This window comes from Oncorhynchus kisutch, linkage group LG23 (assembly GCF_002021735.2).
Source record: "Oncorhynchus kisutch isolate 150728-3 linkage group LG23, Okis_V2, whole genome shotgun sequence".
Classification (NCBI taxonomy): domain Eukaryota; kingdom Metazoa; phylum Chordata; class Actinopteri; order Salmoniformes; family Salmonidae; genus Oncorhynchus; species Oncorhynchus kisutch.
In genome coordinates, this window is record NC_034196.2 from 16,459,500 (window position 1) to 16,477,364 (window position 17,865).

The following is a 17,865-nucleotide window of genomic DNA, read 5'->3' on the forward strand; positions in this document are numbered from 1 at the left end:
GTAACTCACTGTCATCTGAATCCAGCAAACACACAGCTCAAACCAAATCTGCCACCAGATTTTAAAGATCAATTATATATGGTCACCATCTAGTGGCCTAACATTGAACTGCATATAGCCCTTCACAGCTATCCTTTGGGTTTTGTGGCTACTGGCTAGCATATGCTGATCATATTAAATGGCACATCCAGTCCATAAGCACTAAAAACATCCCACATTATGGTTTTAGAGTACATTATAAAAATGTGTACACTGGTCTTACTTAATTAGGCCCAATCGCTTCTTTGGAAGCGTAGGCCATCGACCACTCCTCTCCTTAGTATCTGCATGACGGTCCCACCTCCAGGTGTTTCTTGGGCACCATATTTTTCTTCTCCCTTGGGTTCCAGGATAGAGCTTGACTGGTGATGATGGAACACAGCTTTCAGGGTTGTGGACGGTCCATCCACATCTTTTCCTCTGGATCTCCTCATCCACCAGAAGTACACGGGTGTACCTCAGTGAGTGAAAACAAGTGCAAAGAGAAAAGTAAAACAGATCAACATGCAGAAAATGAGGAGACAAATTCAATAGGGTCTTTTGAATTTATTTAAAAAAAAATATTTCACCCAATTCCAGGTTAGCGGTTACATTAATTGTTAGCTTCTACCTCCAGTCCCCACCCCCCTAAATACCACCCTCAGTCCCATATTGCAATCAACAAGCCTAAAACTACTTACACTGAATCCTTGATTTGTTTCGATGACTGACACTTACAGGAAGATACTATAACAGCTCAAAAAAAGGGTATAAGAAAGTTACAATAAACTTGCATGCACATCTAGGATAAAAAGTAAACATTTGCTTTTGAAAATATAAAAAGGAACTATTATATTTGACCAGGGCCTAGAAATTAACTAAAAGCTATATATGTGTGTATATATATATTTGTTATTTTGTGTTTTGCCTCTAAAAGACATTCTTAGAAAAACCTGATAGGGCCTGTACTGGAGAACATTGGTATAGGCAGAGAAATGCATACAAGATCATTTGGGGAATTTTGCAGTTAAGTGCAACCTGGTATGTGGGACAAGCCACAAAATTACACAAATATTAATTTCCACCATAGCCTAAAATAATGCATATGACTAAATGCATAATGTATCAACTTATTAACAGTAAAGAAAACCCCAAGTGGTTTCAATGTTCAAGTTATTTTAAACGAATTCCAGAAAAAAAACTGACCACAAATTATACTTCATGAAATAATCATATGCATTCTTTACAGGAGTGGAATAAAGTGTAATGATATTCTCTTATGAATAATTAACCATTTGTTCACTAAGATAAAAATAAAAGATGAGTTGAACTAAACTGAAGTCATAAGAGGCTGTGGCATCTAGTCACGATAAAACAAGGGACCTAGAGGTAACAAATTACATTCAGAAATCAATACGCTACACTTCAGAGGAAGACTCACATTGTTTACAATATTGTCCTGCTTTCATTGTCCAAACGTGACATCAACAGAGAAAAAGATCAGGGGACACGGCCCTGGCGTTTGGAATAAAGCACCAACAGATGGCGGGTGTACTCTGCAATATTCATGTTCCTCGCCATTGTACTAAAAATGTACACATAGGTCAGCTATGTACAGTTTTGGCCATCCCATCTTACATAAAGCAGTGATGTACACAATCATTCATGGCACCATACATACATTCATCAGTGAAGATGGTAGATTAAGCAAGAGGCATGCCAGGAAATACATGTACAGGAGGCCATCACGCCTAGTGGTTGTCATGTTATAAGTAATGAAACAAACTGTTGAGTGAATTATTTTATGGTCATTTCTTCTGCCCAAAAGCGTTAAAAGTCTAAATTCTTTAAGTTAAAATCTTCATCAATAACCTCTCAGACCAGTTACCATCGAGCAGACATTTTTGCTAAAACTTTACATACTGCCGAAAAAAAGAAAGACCATGTCAGTTATCATACAAAGAATAACAGCAATCAAGTTCCACTATTAAATAAAAATCTTCAGATCATTCAACTTGACTGTATATGCTGCTGAGGACACACAACATGATTGTTCAGAATAATCTGCAATGTACCCCTCAGAGGCAAACAAGGTTCAGTATTTGTCAAGTCAAATGATTGGAGAAACAACCCAAAACAGACATAAGCCTATTTCAAGAGGGCCCTCCTCATCACGAGGGTGAAAAATACTTGTGAAGCCAGATGAGAAGCGTTGATAATTTTTTGTGAAAGTAATTGAATAGATTGTTTATGCAGCAGGGCTGAAGCTAGGAGGTGGACATGGGGTTCTGCGCTGTCTTGATAACTATGCAACAACTCCTTCACATTGAGATGCATGTTGATGATTGTATTAGGAGAAAAAAAAAGACATCTGGCATTCATCCAAGAGTGTATTACAAAATGCTTGTTTTATGTTTGGTCGATTTTGAACACATCCCTTTAAAAGTAAGTGGAAACAAAAATAACCCTGTCAAGTCATCTATCAGTCCCCATGTTCTTTTCTTCTTTTTCTGACATGGCGTAACATTTTGTTGTTTTTTCCTCATTAAATGTTTTAGAAGGGGGAAACCACTATAACTGCATACAATGTTTATTTTTGTATTTTATTTTTATACACAGGGTAAAAATAAAAAGGAATAGTTCCCAGCGAGTGTTTGTGCGGCTCTTTTCAGTCGGAGTCGCTGCTGTCAGAACTGGACCCACTGGAGCTGCTGCTGCCCGAGTCTGAAGAGCTACTGCTGCCGCTGAGATGAGAAGCACCAGTACCGGACCCAGCGCCCTTCTCTGGAAAGAGAGAGTAAGAGGATCATGCATGAGACGCGTCCAAACGTATTACATATCTATGTAAATGAGGTGCAAATGCTAAAGATAAATACTTTCTCAGATGAGTAAAACATTTGTATGCGCTATGATACCCATGTTTAAAATGGACTTGCATTTATTTTATTTTATAATTGATAAAGCTAACAAATATTATCACTGTTGAATTATCACTGTGAATCATTGTAAGGTTTGTTTGTGTGTCAATTCATTCTGTAAAGGATGGGTTGCCAACTGGCAGTTTGACAAAAGAAAATCCATTCATTCATACACACACATGGTCACACAAGTGTTGAAGAGACAGGAGATGAAATGACAGGACCCCCCCCACAATTACATTGTTACAGTAACCATACAACTGTCCAACTCAATACATATTAGGGATGGGCATTTTAAATCATTTCCCCTTTCAAATAATATCATAGCATTTTTTTCAGAAATCCAGATAGTCGAAATAGAATATAAAATATATTTTAAAAAATGTTTCAACTTGGGAACTGGCTTGATGCGCAGCCTGCACGACTTGGGAGAGAGGTGGTGCTCTGCTTGGCTGCAGCAGCAAGGGGGATAAGCATGGGGTGGTGTTTGACATGGGAGGGAGAGAGAGTGTAGCCATACAGACTCACACTAGTTAGACAAACTTGTAAATGCCATAAATTATCTATCATCCCATCTGGTAGGGCCCGTCGTGACTGCATCAAATCAATGTAAAGATGTTAGCTAAGACAACCAGCTACCTAGACTAATTGAAGCCATTTGCTGCACTTTCCATCGTTGTCTTCCACAACCCCATTAAGATTAAACAGCCTACCTGATCATTGTAGCCTACTCCTTCTCATTTAGCTAACCTAATTCCATAATTTAAATTACATTTTGCTTTGATTAGTCAGATATCACGTTGCTTGCTACACATGGATCCTCTAACTGTATTACACTTTGATTGGCTGACAAATGTGTGAAACCCGCGTAGGCTACGGTATATCTTTTTGTGGGGTGCACATCAAAATCTACATTCAAAATGTTGTTTTATTGAATTAAGAATTCCATATAGATGATATTTTTAATGTGTATTTTATGTATACTTTCACAAGTATTCAGGGTATTTTGAAGTACTGATGGGATGCTTTTCAATACCATCCAAACGTATTTATTGTTATTAACAAAAATGATAACTGAATTTAGAAGTTAACCATCTAAGATGTGCCAATTACATTTTCTCCAGCTCAGGGCTCCATCTATACATTTGGTTAGCTAACTTGCTAGCTATAACATTAGGTGGGTAGCTTGCAATATCAAGCTTCTTGTTAACAGCAGAGACAATCAATCCCCTTCTGGATCAAGTGTGAGTAGCCTTTTGAGATAGTTGTATAACTTTGAGCTGGGCTGTTAGGGCTGTTTTTTTAAAGAAATAGCTGCAATGTAATACAGGTTAACCCGGTATGGTACAGGAACGGTATGGACATCTGGATACTGCCCAACCCTAACTCGAATACTAACGTCTGTTCAGATTTTCAAATAACCGTGCCCATCCCTAATAAATATGTAAATCTATATATACTATATCATAACCATAAAAGACCGGATGACTAACTTCCTGGACCACAGGATACCAACAATGAATGGGTGAACTAGGTTAAAATGGGAAGCAAGACGGGGTCCACGTGCCCCCGTCATTACTCTACGCAACTCCTGCTGTCCCTTACGCTATGGTACCTTTTTTGGATGTTTTCTTTTTGTCGGTTTTGTTCTTGTTGCTGTTGTTACTGTTCAGCTGGCCGCTGACATCCTGTAGCCTCTTTTCTAACTCTTTCTTCTTTTCCTGAGCCAGCTCCTCCTTGGATCTCGCTCCCTTGCCCCCAGCGGCCGCTGCAGGAGACACACAGCGGCACGCTGTGAGCACCATGGCCTTCCTGCCCGGACCCCCGCCGATGTGGTGACAGCTAGCTAGCTACTTCACAGCTATGGCCTAGCGCCTAATGCCTACAACCTGGAGGACTACAGAGGGCAGGCAGCAGGTTCAAAGCACAGGTGAGACTTTACGCTCTTGGACTTGAACAAACTTCCATCTCACTTGCTAAATTAGCTGTTAAGCGAGGACTGTACGGGAGTTATCTGTCACATGATATGACACACTGCCTGACTCCACTGCGCTGGGTCCGAGTAGGAGCCGATATTAACAACACAACAGCAAACCCTGTTCAGGCCCATAACATTTTATACAGGAGGTCCATGTATACTGCATAGATCTACATCCAGAATGGCATGAATTTGGCAAACAGTACCTTGTGTTCAGTTAGGCTACATGTACACAAAGCAATCATTTTTTTGTTATTTCGTTGACCTAAGCAGCCACTGACCAAAAATTCCTTTTAAGGAGTTCAAAAAGGTGGGGACCACCTGTATATAAAAAAATAGCAGTCAACCGGAAGACATGCAATGAGGTAGAGGGAAGGAACATAATCTAGCTCAGAAAAAAATACCAAAAAGAGAAAGAAAATCTATCTAGTTCTTAAAGAGATGCGAGTAAAAGCTGCTACACTCTTCACGCAAACTACGCAAATGTAGCGATGGAGCATCATTTTCTATGTAGTTCTACGTATTTTTGTGCGGCTCAAAATTTGGAACAGACCGTATACAACGCTCCGTCGCTCTCTTTGCGTAGGGTCCTTAACAGTAAAGCAAGAGAAGGTAGGAGAAAATACTTAGTAGAGGGAGTAGTAGTAACAGGCTGAAGGACAGTGAAGGTATCAGTGAGGTTCAAGTAGGTTCAATGCATGAGGTCTTCCATCTCAGGACTTACGTTGGGGTTTCCTCTGTTTCTTCTGTAAACAGGACTTGACGTATCGCTCGAGTTCGCGTAGGGTGGAGGGCTTGAGCGTCTCAAAGTCAATCTCGATCTCGTCTGGGTTGGAGTCTCGCAGCGAGGGCTCTCGGGACTGGATGATGTGCACTACCCGACCAAGCTTCTCCCCTGGGAGCCTGTTGATGTCCAGGCTGAGCTGGCGCTTCTCGTCGTACGCCATGGGCAGAGACTCTTCGTCAGATTCGTAGCCCCGGCCCCCCTTCTTTGGTTGCCTAGAAGATCAAGAAGCCAGAGCAGAAATGTCAAATAGCCAAGGCGTTCATGGTGTTTTTTATTATGAGCGGCTGAGCAGAGCCCTAATACGTCAGAGAAAGGGAGGCCTTACCTGGAGCCAGTCACTGTGCTGTTGGCTTTCCTTGAGGGCTTCTTCTGCTGGCCCTGCTTGGCAGGCTGCCCAGGCTTGGCCTTCTTCTCATCCGTCTTGGTTTTGCTGTGCTTGTTGTCCTTGTCTTTCTTCTTCTTGTCTTTTTCTTTCTTTTCTTTCTTCTTCTTCGGTTTGCTCACAGGGCCCTGAGAGAGCGCGGCAAGCTGTTCGTGGACGGCCTTTAGCTGGGGAGAGGTGGGGTGGAGGAGTTAGTGGTCTGCCGTAAGGGTATGCTAGCACTTCAAGCCCTGAGGGACTAGAAAAGGGGTAGGTATGAGTTTCCCAGAAAGAAATGCTCCACTTTTTACCACTTGAGTGAATCATACAAAATTGCTTAAGTTCCTATTTCAAAAGGAAACTAGGTTATATAAAATGTGGCATTACTTTAGGGAAAGCCATGTACACTAAAACAAATCACTACATAAGTTAACCTCCAGTGTTTCCCTTAGGATTTTTTCAGCAGCGGTGGCAAGGGTAATGACTGTGAGAATGTCACTTCTGGTGACTTAAAAAAAAGACATTCTACACCAAAATGATTGAAAATTAAATGTTAACAGAAATATAACTGATGCGCATTACTGCACTGTAGGGAAATGAGGAGCAAGCGTTGGCTGTGCGCTCGTGGCTCCCATTCGCGCCACTGCTCGCTCTGTTACAAATATACATTGTAACTTGTCACTCATCTCAAAGGGATAATGTGAGATTTTGGCAATTAAACTACCTTCAACTTCCTTCAAACTGCAAGCAGAACCATAAAAATTGTATAAATGAGGTCATCTGAATCTGGGTAAGTAGAAAATTGACAAAATCTCGCACTATACCTTTAAAAGCGCATACATACAGGTCCTTTTTATTATGTATTTTTTGGAAGTGGCGGCCAAGTTTATCGGCTCGCCAAGTGTCGGCTCGCTGCTGCTAAATAAATATAGGGGAAACACTGCATTGTGACACATACAATGACTTTAAACACGGGAAACTCTTCACATCAACTTTGACATATTGATTGCTTATCTACTTCACAACTTACAGAAAAATAGTACTCTATGCTATAACTTTTTAACAACAGATTTTTATTATCTAGTATTTATTTTTGTACTACCAATTCTAAATGGAACTAGGTAAGCAATCTGAGCTGTTTTTATCCCTTTGGTGCATAACATGAGCAAAAATGAAGAGAGCAGTTTAAAGATCGCGCAAAAACCCATCCAAAACACCAGTAAATCAGAAAGGAACCCTCTAACAAGGGAGAGGGAAACAAGTTGCATACTCCTTTCATTGCCTCAATTTAAGTTGGAAACAACCTTCAGGCAATCGAGAGAGAGAAATAAGAATATGTCTACTTGGTCAGCCAGCAAACATACCAGGGAGAAAACACACACATTCAACATTTACACAACCATATAAACTCACACACATCTGCCACTTAGTGTCGCACCACCTGTAACTCGCCACTCCCTCCCCACTATTAACCCTCGACCGCTTGCTCAACTAATGCAAAAAAATAAAATAAAATAAAAGTGAAATAGCGGCATTGATAATAAACTGAGATCAATAAGAGGTTAGTGGGGAGGGGACCGGGAAGTGAAAAGCAAATCACCTGAAAATGCTTGGTGCACCCGTTTTTTCCCCCCTGCCCGCTACCATTGGGGCGCTCCACAGAGATACACTGGTAAGAGAGCCAAAGGGAAATGAGGGGACAAAGATAGAAAACTCCAAAAAAAGAGATCAGAACCATTTTAAAACACCATGTTATGACAAGAGCTATTGTGTGGTACCATAATGCAAAAACGACATTGTGATGTTTTCAAAAAGAAGGCTTTTGTTTAGGTAGTGCATGCAAGCCATCTGTACCAGTAGGTGCATGGAAATGCACAATTTAAAGCGGTAGAGGGTTACATTTAAGTGCTATCAATAGGGAGATGACGAATCAGTGGAGAAAGCAGTGGTATGCATTTCTGAGGGGAGAGTGGGAGGGGTTAGACTGGATGTAAGGTGGCAGCCCCTCCATCTCTGTCTCAGCATTTTGGAATGGATAAGATGGCTGTGATGTGAGAAGAGAAGGTGGGAGGAAGGCCCTCCCTGAGCCCTTCAGGTTAGAGGAGTAGTCGGGCGGACCTCGGATCTGAAACCCACCTGTTCCGCACCCACCTGTTCCTGCAGCTCGGCGAGCCGGGTGGCCCGCTCCTCCTCTGAGTCAGAGCTGTCCGAGCTGGAGGAGTCACCGCTGCTCGAGTTGTCGCCTTTACTGACCAACCCGCCTGCACCGGGGCTCAGCTCCACCGGCTCATCAGGCATCTTAGCAAAACGCATCTCAAACACATCCTGACAAAGACACACAGGCAATTATGGCGAAAAGAAAAGTGACAGAAAGAGACACATTAGCGATAAACCAACCAATTCAATTTTACATACATTTTTCAAATGGGATCCAGAGAAATATTTAAAATCCCAAACATACCTGGAGTTTTCTGGCCATGGCAACAACCTCATGATCTGGAGGGTTATACTTGTAACAATTTGAGAACATTACTCGAACATCCGCTGCAAACATCTGTGCATCTGGATACTCCCGGGCGTCTATCTTTTTCTGAAAATCAACAGCAAGTGTTATCCAAACAGCTCATGGTTGAGCAACCACACAAGCCAACACAAAGGTAATGATTAACTGTACAAGTGAATTCTGCTAGTGTACGTGCTTTGTTCTGTGGTGCGTACTTTGACAGTGCTGAGGTCCATGGGGTGCTTGATGATCTCGTGGTAGTCATGTAGCTCCAGAGCTTCAGCATCTACAGGCTTGTAGAAGGGCCAGGCGTAAGCTGCGTGTTTCTTCGACAGCATCTCCTTCAGGATACTGTCGCAGTACTTGAGCTGCTCACTCATTCTGCTCCGCTTGCTGCTGTGCTGGCCCAACTCCCCTTCCACCAGGTCTTTCTTGGGAGCTTTGATGGGACGGCCTGTACTCTCCCGTCTGGACATCACCTTGCCCTGCTTGCCCTCTGAGACGGGGCTGGGCGACTCACTCCGGCTAGCTGTGATTGCAGATGTCGTGGGGGTGGTGGTGTCTGCTTTCCTCTTTACCCCTTTCTTCTGGATGCACAACAAACACAAACACAAAAAGGCACACCCTCACAGGTGAGGTTCCATTCAAAAGACTAAATAAACATTTGTATGCCTGATGAAAACTGTACGGTGACTTACTTTGACAAGAGGTTGTGATGGTGAGACGACGGGTAACATTGGAGCATTGGGCGAGCTCTGGTCAGCTGGGATGTTCGGGGTGATGGCAGTCATTGGAGAAGAGCCAATCACAGGTGTCGTAGAGCCAGATAGGGACGATGGTGACTCGCCTCCATCCAGACCAACTGCAGCAGGTGAAATTATTAGAGGTTAACTCACAGTACATGGGATATTTTATTGGCAATATGCACCCATTTTCTCCACATTTTTTTTATACAAGATATCTATGGATCTACCCAAATTATAGGGGTCTATAGTTTCAGGAACAGATGAACAGTGGCTTATTACCTATGTTCTTGCTTTTCTTGGGTTTGGGTGCGGGAGGCAGAAGCTCCACCTCCTCCTGGGGCATCATGGCAACTTTCTGCAGGAAGATCTTCTCCAAGGCCTGTGCCATCAGGACAATGTCATCTGTAGGCTGTTGGGCAGAGTAAAAACAGGAAGTGAGAAACATGAGTGGGAAATACAAAGAGGAAACTTGAGATCAATTTAAAAACGTAGAGCTTTGGGAGAAGCCCTGGGAGAATCTGGAAACATATTAGACTAATATTAAATCCAGAATAAATGGACCCCTAGGAGAAACAGTCTGTATTTACTCTCTTGGAGTACTCACCTTGTTATATATGTAACAGTTGGTGAACATGGTGTTGAAGTCCTGCATGCATTCACTGGCACTCCAATAGTAGTTATGCTCCAGTCTCTTTTTGATGGTTCCCATGTCCATAGGTTGTTTTATGACCTTATGGTAATCCTGATAAACAGAACATGAAAAACATTGTGAGCATTGTCATTTGCAGTGATCTATCTATAGTCATTGGCTTTCTGACAAATATAACACCCATTACCAATATCTACAGTCTACTCACCATAAGACCCAATTTGATGGCATCAACTGGCACGTAGAAAGGCCAGGCAAAGTTGTGCTTCCACAATGTCTTGACCATTACATTCTGCATGTATTGTAGTTGGTTGGTTTTACGACCTGGTTTGGTGGGATTGGTCACCTCCGGGGGTGGGGGGTTGATTCCCTGAAGAGGGGCTGGGGTTGCGGAGTTGACAGCAGACATGCTTGCGATGGGAAGGGGGTGGTATTCTAGGAGTCTCTGTTAACTCTCAGATGGACAAGGCGGGAGACAGACACCTTCTCAGTGGGTAGTGTAGTTCTGTTCTTTCTGCTCTTTAGTGGACTGGGGGGAACTGCAGGTCATTGCAGGGCCTGATCTTTTGACCTATGAAAAACAGAGCAGTGTGATGGCCATGAGTCTTCAGCATAAGTGTGGCAGCCAAAAATCCACGAAATAGGTATAATACCTCAAACCTGAAATAACATGAAAGGAAGCAATTCTGATAAGAAAGTAGGGCCTTTTCATCACAATAAAAAAATATGTCCGATATTGTAATAGGCAAATGTGTCCCTGGAAAGATGTGTTGTCATCTCCAGGTTTGAGGCACATTATCTATACCCCAATCTGCAGCCTGCATCTCATGTAGCTTGGTCTTGGTGTTGCATTTTTCTTTGACCATAGAATTGTATTTGGCATGTGGAGACAGGTACAGCTTAGTGATCATGCAAATGTACAGGAAGCTAAGGTACAATTTATAACACTAAATAATAAATAAAAACTGTCTAAATAACCTGCTAGTAATTTATAAACCACAGCAACCACAATCCATTTTACCCCATACATAACCAAGCAACCTGCAAAACTGACTGAGGACAGCACAGCTGATCTAGCAACAAGTACCACCCTGAGTAGAGTAATTGCTCTAGCTGTGATAACGTTAATGCAATCTGTACTAAGGACAGTTCAAGAATGACAAATCCAGACATTGTCCTGTATCTCTTTCAATGACTAGTAGTAGCTACTAGCGTTACACAAAACATAGCTATATTTGACCGTGAATTTTTTTTTTGCTGGCCAGCTAACTGTGTGTATATAAATCAGTGGTAGTAACGTTAGGTAGCTAGCAGCTGACGTAAGGGCGGCGTTGCCTCCCGCGTAAACAATCACATACACTAGTTTATTAACGTTAGCTAGCTAAATGGCTAGTCACATATAAAAGCCATCACTAGCTGTATAGCTTTTATTCGTTTCGTTGAAAGCGCTGCAATACTGTATGTAACGGCACCGTATGGCAAAATATTGGAAATAGTTATCTAGCTAAATTGGTTATGATATATGCTCAACAAAACGCGTGTAACTTAGCTAACTATACTAGCCAGCATCACGCGCGGGGGGGGGGGGGGGGGGGGGGGGGTGCAAAGGGAGCTCGGAACACTTTTGGAACAATTCGCGCGGACTCCTTTGCACTCCGTGGATCGAGTGTCCAGACTAGTGCCGTCAAGCCAGCTATCGTAGCTAGCTTATAGAACATTTGAGACGTAGCTATTATTCACTACAGTATACATATGTGACCACCTATCTAAATATGAATACACCAAACCCAAATAGGTGGTATTATGGGCTCCATTGCAACATTCTCCAAAAAGATGGCGGGCATATGTTATCCTTTAGGTATCACTAGGTAGAGAACGTTAACAGCCGATTTAACCCCCCCACCCCACACTACCTAGCTAACTACGAGCAGTTTCAATAAATATATTTTACAACTAAATAACCCTCCTTGTTTTATCTGGTTTCTGCAAGAGCATGTAGCTATTGCTACCACAACTGCGTAGCTAGCTAATTTGCCCACACTAATATCTTGTTAAACGTTTCGCGCCCATATTGCCAAAATATTTAACCCAATAGACAAGTAATTTGTTATGCTTTGTTGTATTGTTGCAATGCGCTGTCAGACGTAGCTTTGCTGAAAATCTTCGGACGTTAGCTAGCTTGCTTAGTTAACGCTAACAAGCGTTTCAGCACCCACTTTTTCATTACACTGAAGTATGAACGTTACATGGTTCGCTAAAGAAACGCTATTATCATAATAATTATGGTGAAATATAAACATTTTAATGCATTACTTTCTTGAGGCCTCCGATGGGTTTGCGTGTAGCTGGCAGCCCGAGTTGCTCTTGCTTTATTTGAGCGAGGCCGAGCAGCATGAAGATGAGGTTGCGCATGCGCACGGTTTGTGATCAATTTACTGGCGCTGAAGACTACGCTCCCCCAACATGCGTGTTGTTCAGTGTATATACTGCACACTACTATCAAATATTTTCGAGTATACTGAAAACCGAAGTATGCAGAGGCCACGATAAATAAATAAATGGACTGCAATAATGTGCAATACAAATAAACAGCTGGAATGACTTTATCTTCAACTTGCAATGTATGCCATGGATGGATGACTTTAGCATTGATTATGGATATTTCACAAATCTTTTTAACTTTATATTCACCTGTAAACATTCAAAGCACACAGAGATGAGTGCTGACACCTTCTCCCTGTTGTTTCTCCTGGTTCTGTCTGCTGTGTTTTACAGAGAACCAAAACCTCTCAGGGCAGGGCGTCTCCGGTTCTGCACTCCTACCTGGCAGGTTGGTCTAGGACACCCCAGCCTTATAGTCACTCGATCGGTCTGTCTTGAGCATACTCATTCCTGTCCCTGATTCTGCTCAGCCTGTGCCCTCTTTCGAGCTGCCCTCCACTGCACATAGTGATAATAACTTAAGTTTGTATAACTATTCATACACGTCTGTATTGTTGATGTGTCTTGACATGTGTAACTAGGTTTCTCTCAGTCCAAAACCTAAAGTTTACAAACGTGATTCTAATCAGAACCACCGTCAAATCGTCCCTCCACGCTTGCCGTATGCACTGCCTAAGCACACATGCGCAATGTGCGTCTTCTTCACTGCCACATTCCCCGCCTGAGCCCTAAACTGAAACGAACTGGCCCTAGATTTTTATTCGTGCTCAATTAGGGCGAAAATACGTTCATCGTATTTATAGGCTAAACACATTCGTGTAATTGATAAGATTTCTTCCTGAAGGAAGAAAAGTCAGCCGAGCAAATACATTTTAACATTGGGCCTTACCGTGAGTATCCCTGATTTTATTGTTTGGATGGAGTAACGTCAGCTAGCTAGCCTGGTAACTAGTCGAGCTTGCAATTTGCATGTGCAGTGAGAAGCTAGACAAACGAGAGAGTAGGGCCATCTGTGTTTAACATAGTTAACTATATTTTGAAGGATAGGATTCATACAATAACTACCTGGATTAAAACCATTAGCTAGCTATTATCACCAACAAGATGCACACTACGTTAGTGTTTGCGAACAACATTGCTAGCATAGCTAGAAAAGAAACACAGGCCCATCTGCGGTAAATGAGGTTACTATAGCTATCTAACTCACGGTAATTGGTTTACTTGCAATGGCAGCTAGCTGGCCAGCCAGGTAACATAGTATCTCCTCTTTCTCCAGACAAACGAACGTCATTATTACTTAACTACTCGGCTCTACCTAGCTAACGTTACTTAGCTGTGCCATCCATGACTGGGTAGGAAGCCAGTGTGGGGGTAGTGTCAGTGTCGCTGCGTTATTAACAAAATCATACCTAGGGTTCAAAATCATATCCAATATTGTTATATTAATCTACAAACAAGGGTAGCGTCTTGCGTTGTACCTATACAATTTATTATCCTTACATTTCCCCTGACATTATCGTCATCGAAAAGCTGACTAAACTCAACTCCATTGTCGTCACTAGTTACCACAGTCAGAAGGTCCTGCCTACTCGACCAATCAGCTGGAGTGTGACGATGCGTATACCGGTTTACGGTTCGTGGGGAAACGACCAATCAGATGAGGGCGTGTATGCAGATGAGGGACATGGGGTGTTTCTCAATATGCATGCTACCGTGTTCCACATGCTCAAATATTTTTACAACTAAACGGAAAGATGCCACAGCCTGTCGTTTCCAATGGGAACAAATTAGTCATAGTGGGCAGACCAAGCAATGAGATGGTCAGAGCCAAGCACGAGCTAGCGAGATCCTGTTGGCGTGTCCTAGCATAATTTCCATTTTTGCGTTAGGGAACGCCTATGTGAAGTGCGCGTGTGCAATTACCCCATTTAGCCTTTTTGCACTTTCTAAACAACGCGATAAAAAAATCCGTCTACAAAACCTAGTCCACTCTGTTCATAACAGATTAGTTTTGGAAACAGAAAACTGTATATCAAATATTTAATTCATGAGAAGATTGGCTGAATGTTGCCCAAATCCATCTTCCATACCTTTTTCCATCTACCATATTTGGTAGTGAGTGGAAACGCGATTAAAAAAAATCAGTCTACAAAACGTAGTTCAATGCTTCACATTTATACCATCCAGTGAAATATCTCTGTGTTCTCATGCTCCAAGTGTATTCACCGACCACGTTTTCTTGAGTTTGTTCTTGTGAGGATGAGAGTGGAGAATGCATAAAACAATACATTTGAGAAACACTTGCACTCCCCCTGCTGTATTACCTCAAGTGTCACTGAACCTTCTTCCAGCCAGGACAATGGCAACAATAGACGATATATATATATAAGAGAAACGACAGTCCATCATTACTTTAAGACATGAAGGTCTGGCTACTTTGAAGAATCACAAATATAAAATATATTTTGATTTGTTTAACACTGTTTTGGTTAGTACGTGATTCCATATGTGTTATTTCATAGTTTTGATGTCTTCAATATTATTATTTAAAAAATAAAGGAGAGCCGCACACTCTAGGAGCTCAGATGCAAAAATATTTATGTGTTTATTTTTCGACAGACAAGCTGTCTTCATCAGGATATAATGACAAACACTGCGGGATGACTCATTTATAGTGTGTCTAAAGACACACGTGTCTGTAATCATGGCCAGATGTGGCCTGATATCATTGGTTAATTCTCATATTAAAATAGCATACAGGAAACATAAATGGATAGCGTACGATCATAGATACAATTTGGCTACATAAGCCTACAAACTTTTACAATAGCAAAATCACAAGAATGGCTTCAGATCTAAGTCTACTTTGAGACCGAAGGGAGCAAGGGTCTTTTAAATTAAAGATCCAAGCAGCCTCTCGTTTTAACAATAAATTGTCAATCACCCCCTCTCCTAGGGTGGGTGACATGTTCGATGCCAATATAAAGTAGAGACAAAATCGAGTGGTTTTCTTCCAAAAAGTGGGCCGCAACTGGGTAAGTGGAGTTTTTGCACCTAATGGTGCTCCGAGATACGTCCTTTTGTTTCGCGCCTTGTTTTACCCACATCATTTATACCACAAGGATGAGTTATAAGATAAATAACTGCCTTAGTGGAGCACGTGATAACACCTTTTGATTGGGATCTGTTTTCCTGTTTGGGGCTGTTTTGAAGGATCTACATTTATAAGTTCCATTGTATTGAGCACAGCCATTACACTTGTAGTTTCCATCCAGTAGGGGTGCAAATACATGTTCTGCAGGGATATCTTGGGATGGTAAATCAGAGTTTACCAGTTGATGTAGAAAATAAAGAAAAACCCTGGAATGAGTAGGTGTGTCCTAACTTTTGACTGGTACTGTAATTGTTAACATATCAAGATAAAATATTTTAGTCACGCAACATTTGAGATGTGAATATTCAACATTTCATTCTGAAGTCAGAAGTATATTTTCTCTTGATCTGCGCAAATAATGTCTGCCATTGATTTCAATAGATTATGTGTCATTTTTACGTGGTTGCGTCATTTCTTTTGATACTTTCTGTTGGAGCTTGTATCGATGTACATATTTTGAAGCATTGGAGAGTTGCCCTCCGTGTTCCAATTTGTGTGCTCGGAGCACGGTAGTATGCATTTTGAGAAACTCCAATGGATTTCTTTTATTTAGTGATCATCAATTATTTGGTTATTTGTTAGCTATAATAAAACCAACCTTTCCAAATGCAAAATGGTAATCAGATGTCTTATTCTAACTCGGCTTATGATGTTTGCCCTTACTCATTGTTACTTGTCTTAACCGTAAATAGGTTTTCTCCAATGTCTGCGTTTGTTTTTAAAACGGCATGAAGACAAACAAATTGCTACACGATTTTGGAGATTATTTTCGTAATCCACAAGTAAAATGTACAGTTTCACATTTATTTATTAAATTGGCAGATTTTTGGCAGATTTTAAGAAACTTCAACCCTGTTACCTTATTTGGCACAGGAACTTAATAAAGGTATTTATTTAACTTAAAATAGACTTGCAGTACACCTTTGGACTTGCATGGCACTTTTTTTCTAGACACGCAAAGCTTTTTACCTGCTATTTATTTAATTGGCCCACCCACCCCCTCTTCAGAGGACAAATGTAACTTTGTTTTACATTTGAGTTTTTTTTGTTAATAATTAATGTACAGTTGGAGTCTGAAGTTTACATACTTAGGGTTGGAGTCATTAAAACTCGTTTTTCAACCACTCCACATATTTCTTGTTAACAAACTATAGTTTTGGCAAGTCAGTTAGGACATCTACTTTGTGCATGACACAAGTCATTTTTTCACTGTATCACAATTTCAGTGGGTCAGAAGTTTACATACACTAAGTTGACTGCCTTTAAACAGCTTGGAAAATTCCATAAAATGATGGCATTTCAATCTTCTGATGGGCTAATTGACATCATTTGATTCAATTGGAGGTGTACATGTGGATGTATTTCAAGGCCTACCTTCAAACTCAGTGCCTCTTTGCTTGACATCATGGGAAAATCAAAAGAAATCAACCAACACCTCAGAAAAACAATTGTAGACCTCCACAAGTCTGGTTCGTCCTTGGGAGCAATTTCCAAATGCCTTAAAGTACCACTTTCATCTCTACAAACAATAGTATGCAAGTATCAACACCATGGGCCCACGCAGCCGTCATACCGCTCAGGAAGGAGAGCGTTCTCTCCTAGAGAAGAACGTCCTTCGGTGCGAAAAGTGTAAATCACTCCCAGAACTACAGCAAAGGACCTTGTGAAGATGCTGGAGGAAACAGGTACAAAAGCATCTATATCCACAGTAAAACAAGTCCTATATCGACATAACCTGAAAGGCCACTCAGCAAGGAAGAAGCCACTGCTCTAAAACCGCCATAAAAATGCCAGACTACGGTTTGCAACTGCACATGGGGACAAAGATCATACTTTTTGGAGAAATGCCCTCTGGTCTGATGAAGCAAAATTGAACTGTTTGGCCATAATGACCATCGTTATGTTTGGAGGAAAAAGGGGGAGGCTTGAACGCTGAAGAACATCATCCCAACCTTGAAGCACTGGACTGGCAGCATCATGTTGTGGGGGTGCTTTGCTGCAGGAGGGACTGGTGCACTTCACAAAATAGATGGCATCACGAGGCAGGAAAATTATGTGGATATATTGAAGCAACATCTCAAGACATCACTCAGGAAGTTAATGCTTGGTCGCAAATGGGTCTTTCAAATGGACAATGACCCCAAGCATACTTCCAAAGTTGTGACAAAATGGCTTGCCTTATTGTTAGTTTCAGATGCGTATTTCTTTTTTGCTTTTTGTCTGTCTTTCCGCTGGTGGCACTATTCATACTTCTTTGTGCCCACAACTTGAAACAGAACACCATTTAATGGAAGACTTTTACACTCCCA

The 17,865-nt window shown here is 41.5% G+C and overlaps 2 protein-coding genes across 19 annotated transcripts in view; one reads left to right on the forward strand and one right to left on the reverse strand.

Moving 5' to 3' along the window:
- Positions 1 to 570: 570 nt before the first annotated feature.
- On the reverse strand, positions 571 to 13,061 carry LOC109868269 (bromodomain-containing protein 3). 18 transcript variants are annotated; one of them, XM_031802626.1, is made up of 13 exons: positions 12,652 to 13,061; positions 10,169 to 10,531; positions 9,916 to 10,053; positions 9,591 to 9,720; positions 9,264 to 9,427; positions 8,781 to 9,149; positions 8,524 to 8,652; positions 8,199 to 8,387; positions 7,663 to 7,731; positions 6,027 to 6,250; positions 5,639 to 5,913; positions 4,552 to 4,704; positions 571 to 2,802 (listed from the first exon to the last, which is right to left on the reverse strand). In XM_031802626.1, the coding sequence occupies exons 2-13, from the start codon at positions 10,367 to 10,369 to the stop codon at positions 2,687 to 2,689; spliced, it is 2,157 nt and encodes a 718-aa protein (XP_031658486.1). In that variant the 5' UTR covers positions 10,370 to 10,531; positions 12,652 to 13,061; the 3' UTR covers positions 571 to 2,686. The 18 variants fall into 18 exon arrangements, with proteins under 18 accessions (XP_031658486.1, XP_020313289.1, XP_020313288.1 ...); XM_020457700.2 differs by having other exon boundaries at positions 8,781 to 9,152; XM_020457699.2 differs by lacking the exon at positions 12,652 to 13,061 and adding an exon at positions 12,274 to 12,419 and having other exon boundaries at positions 8,781 to 9,152.
- Positions 13,062 to 13,072: 11 nt separating this feature from the next.
- LOC109868270 (WD repeat-containing protein 5) overlaps positions 13,073 to 17,865 on the forward strand; it is a 28,802-nt gene continuing 24,009 nt past the window's right edge. Inside the window, exon 1 of the mRNA XM_020457708.2 lies at positions 13,073 to 13,292. The gene's annotated coding sequence lies outside the window, so the exon portion shown is untranslated. The remainder of the gene's footprint in view (positions 13,293 to 17,865) is intronic.

Coding starts and splice junctions, on each gene's coding strand:
- LOC109868269 (XM_020457700.2), bottom strand. CDS start 10,369: ATGTCTGCTGTCAACTCCGCAACCCCAGCCCCTCTTCAGGGAATCAAC. Junction 8,388..8,523: donor CCATGGCCAGAAAACTCCAG/GTATGTTTGGGA, acceptor TGTCTTTGTCAG/GATGTGTTTGAGATGCGTTT. Junction 6,251..7,662: donor GGTGCACCAAGCATTTTCAG/GTGATTTGCTTT, acceptor ACCTCTCCCCAG/CTAAAGGCCGTCCACGAACA.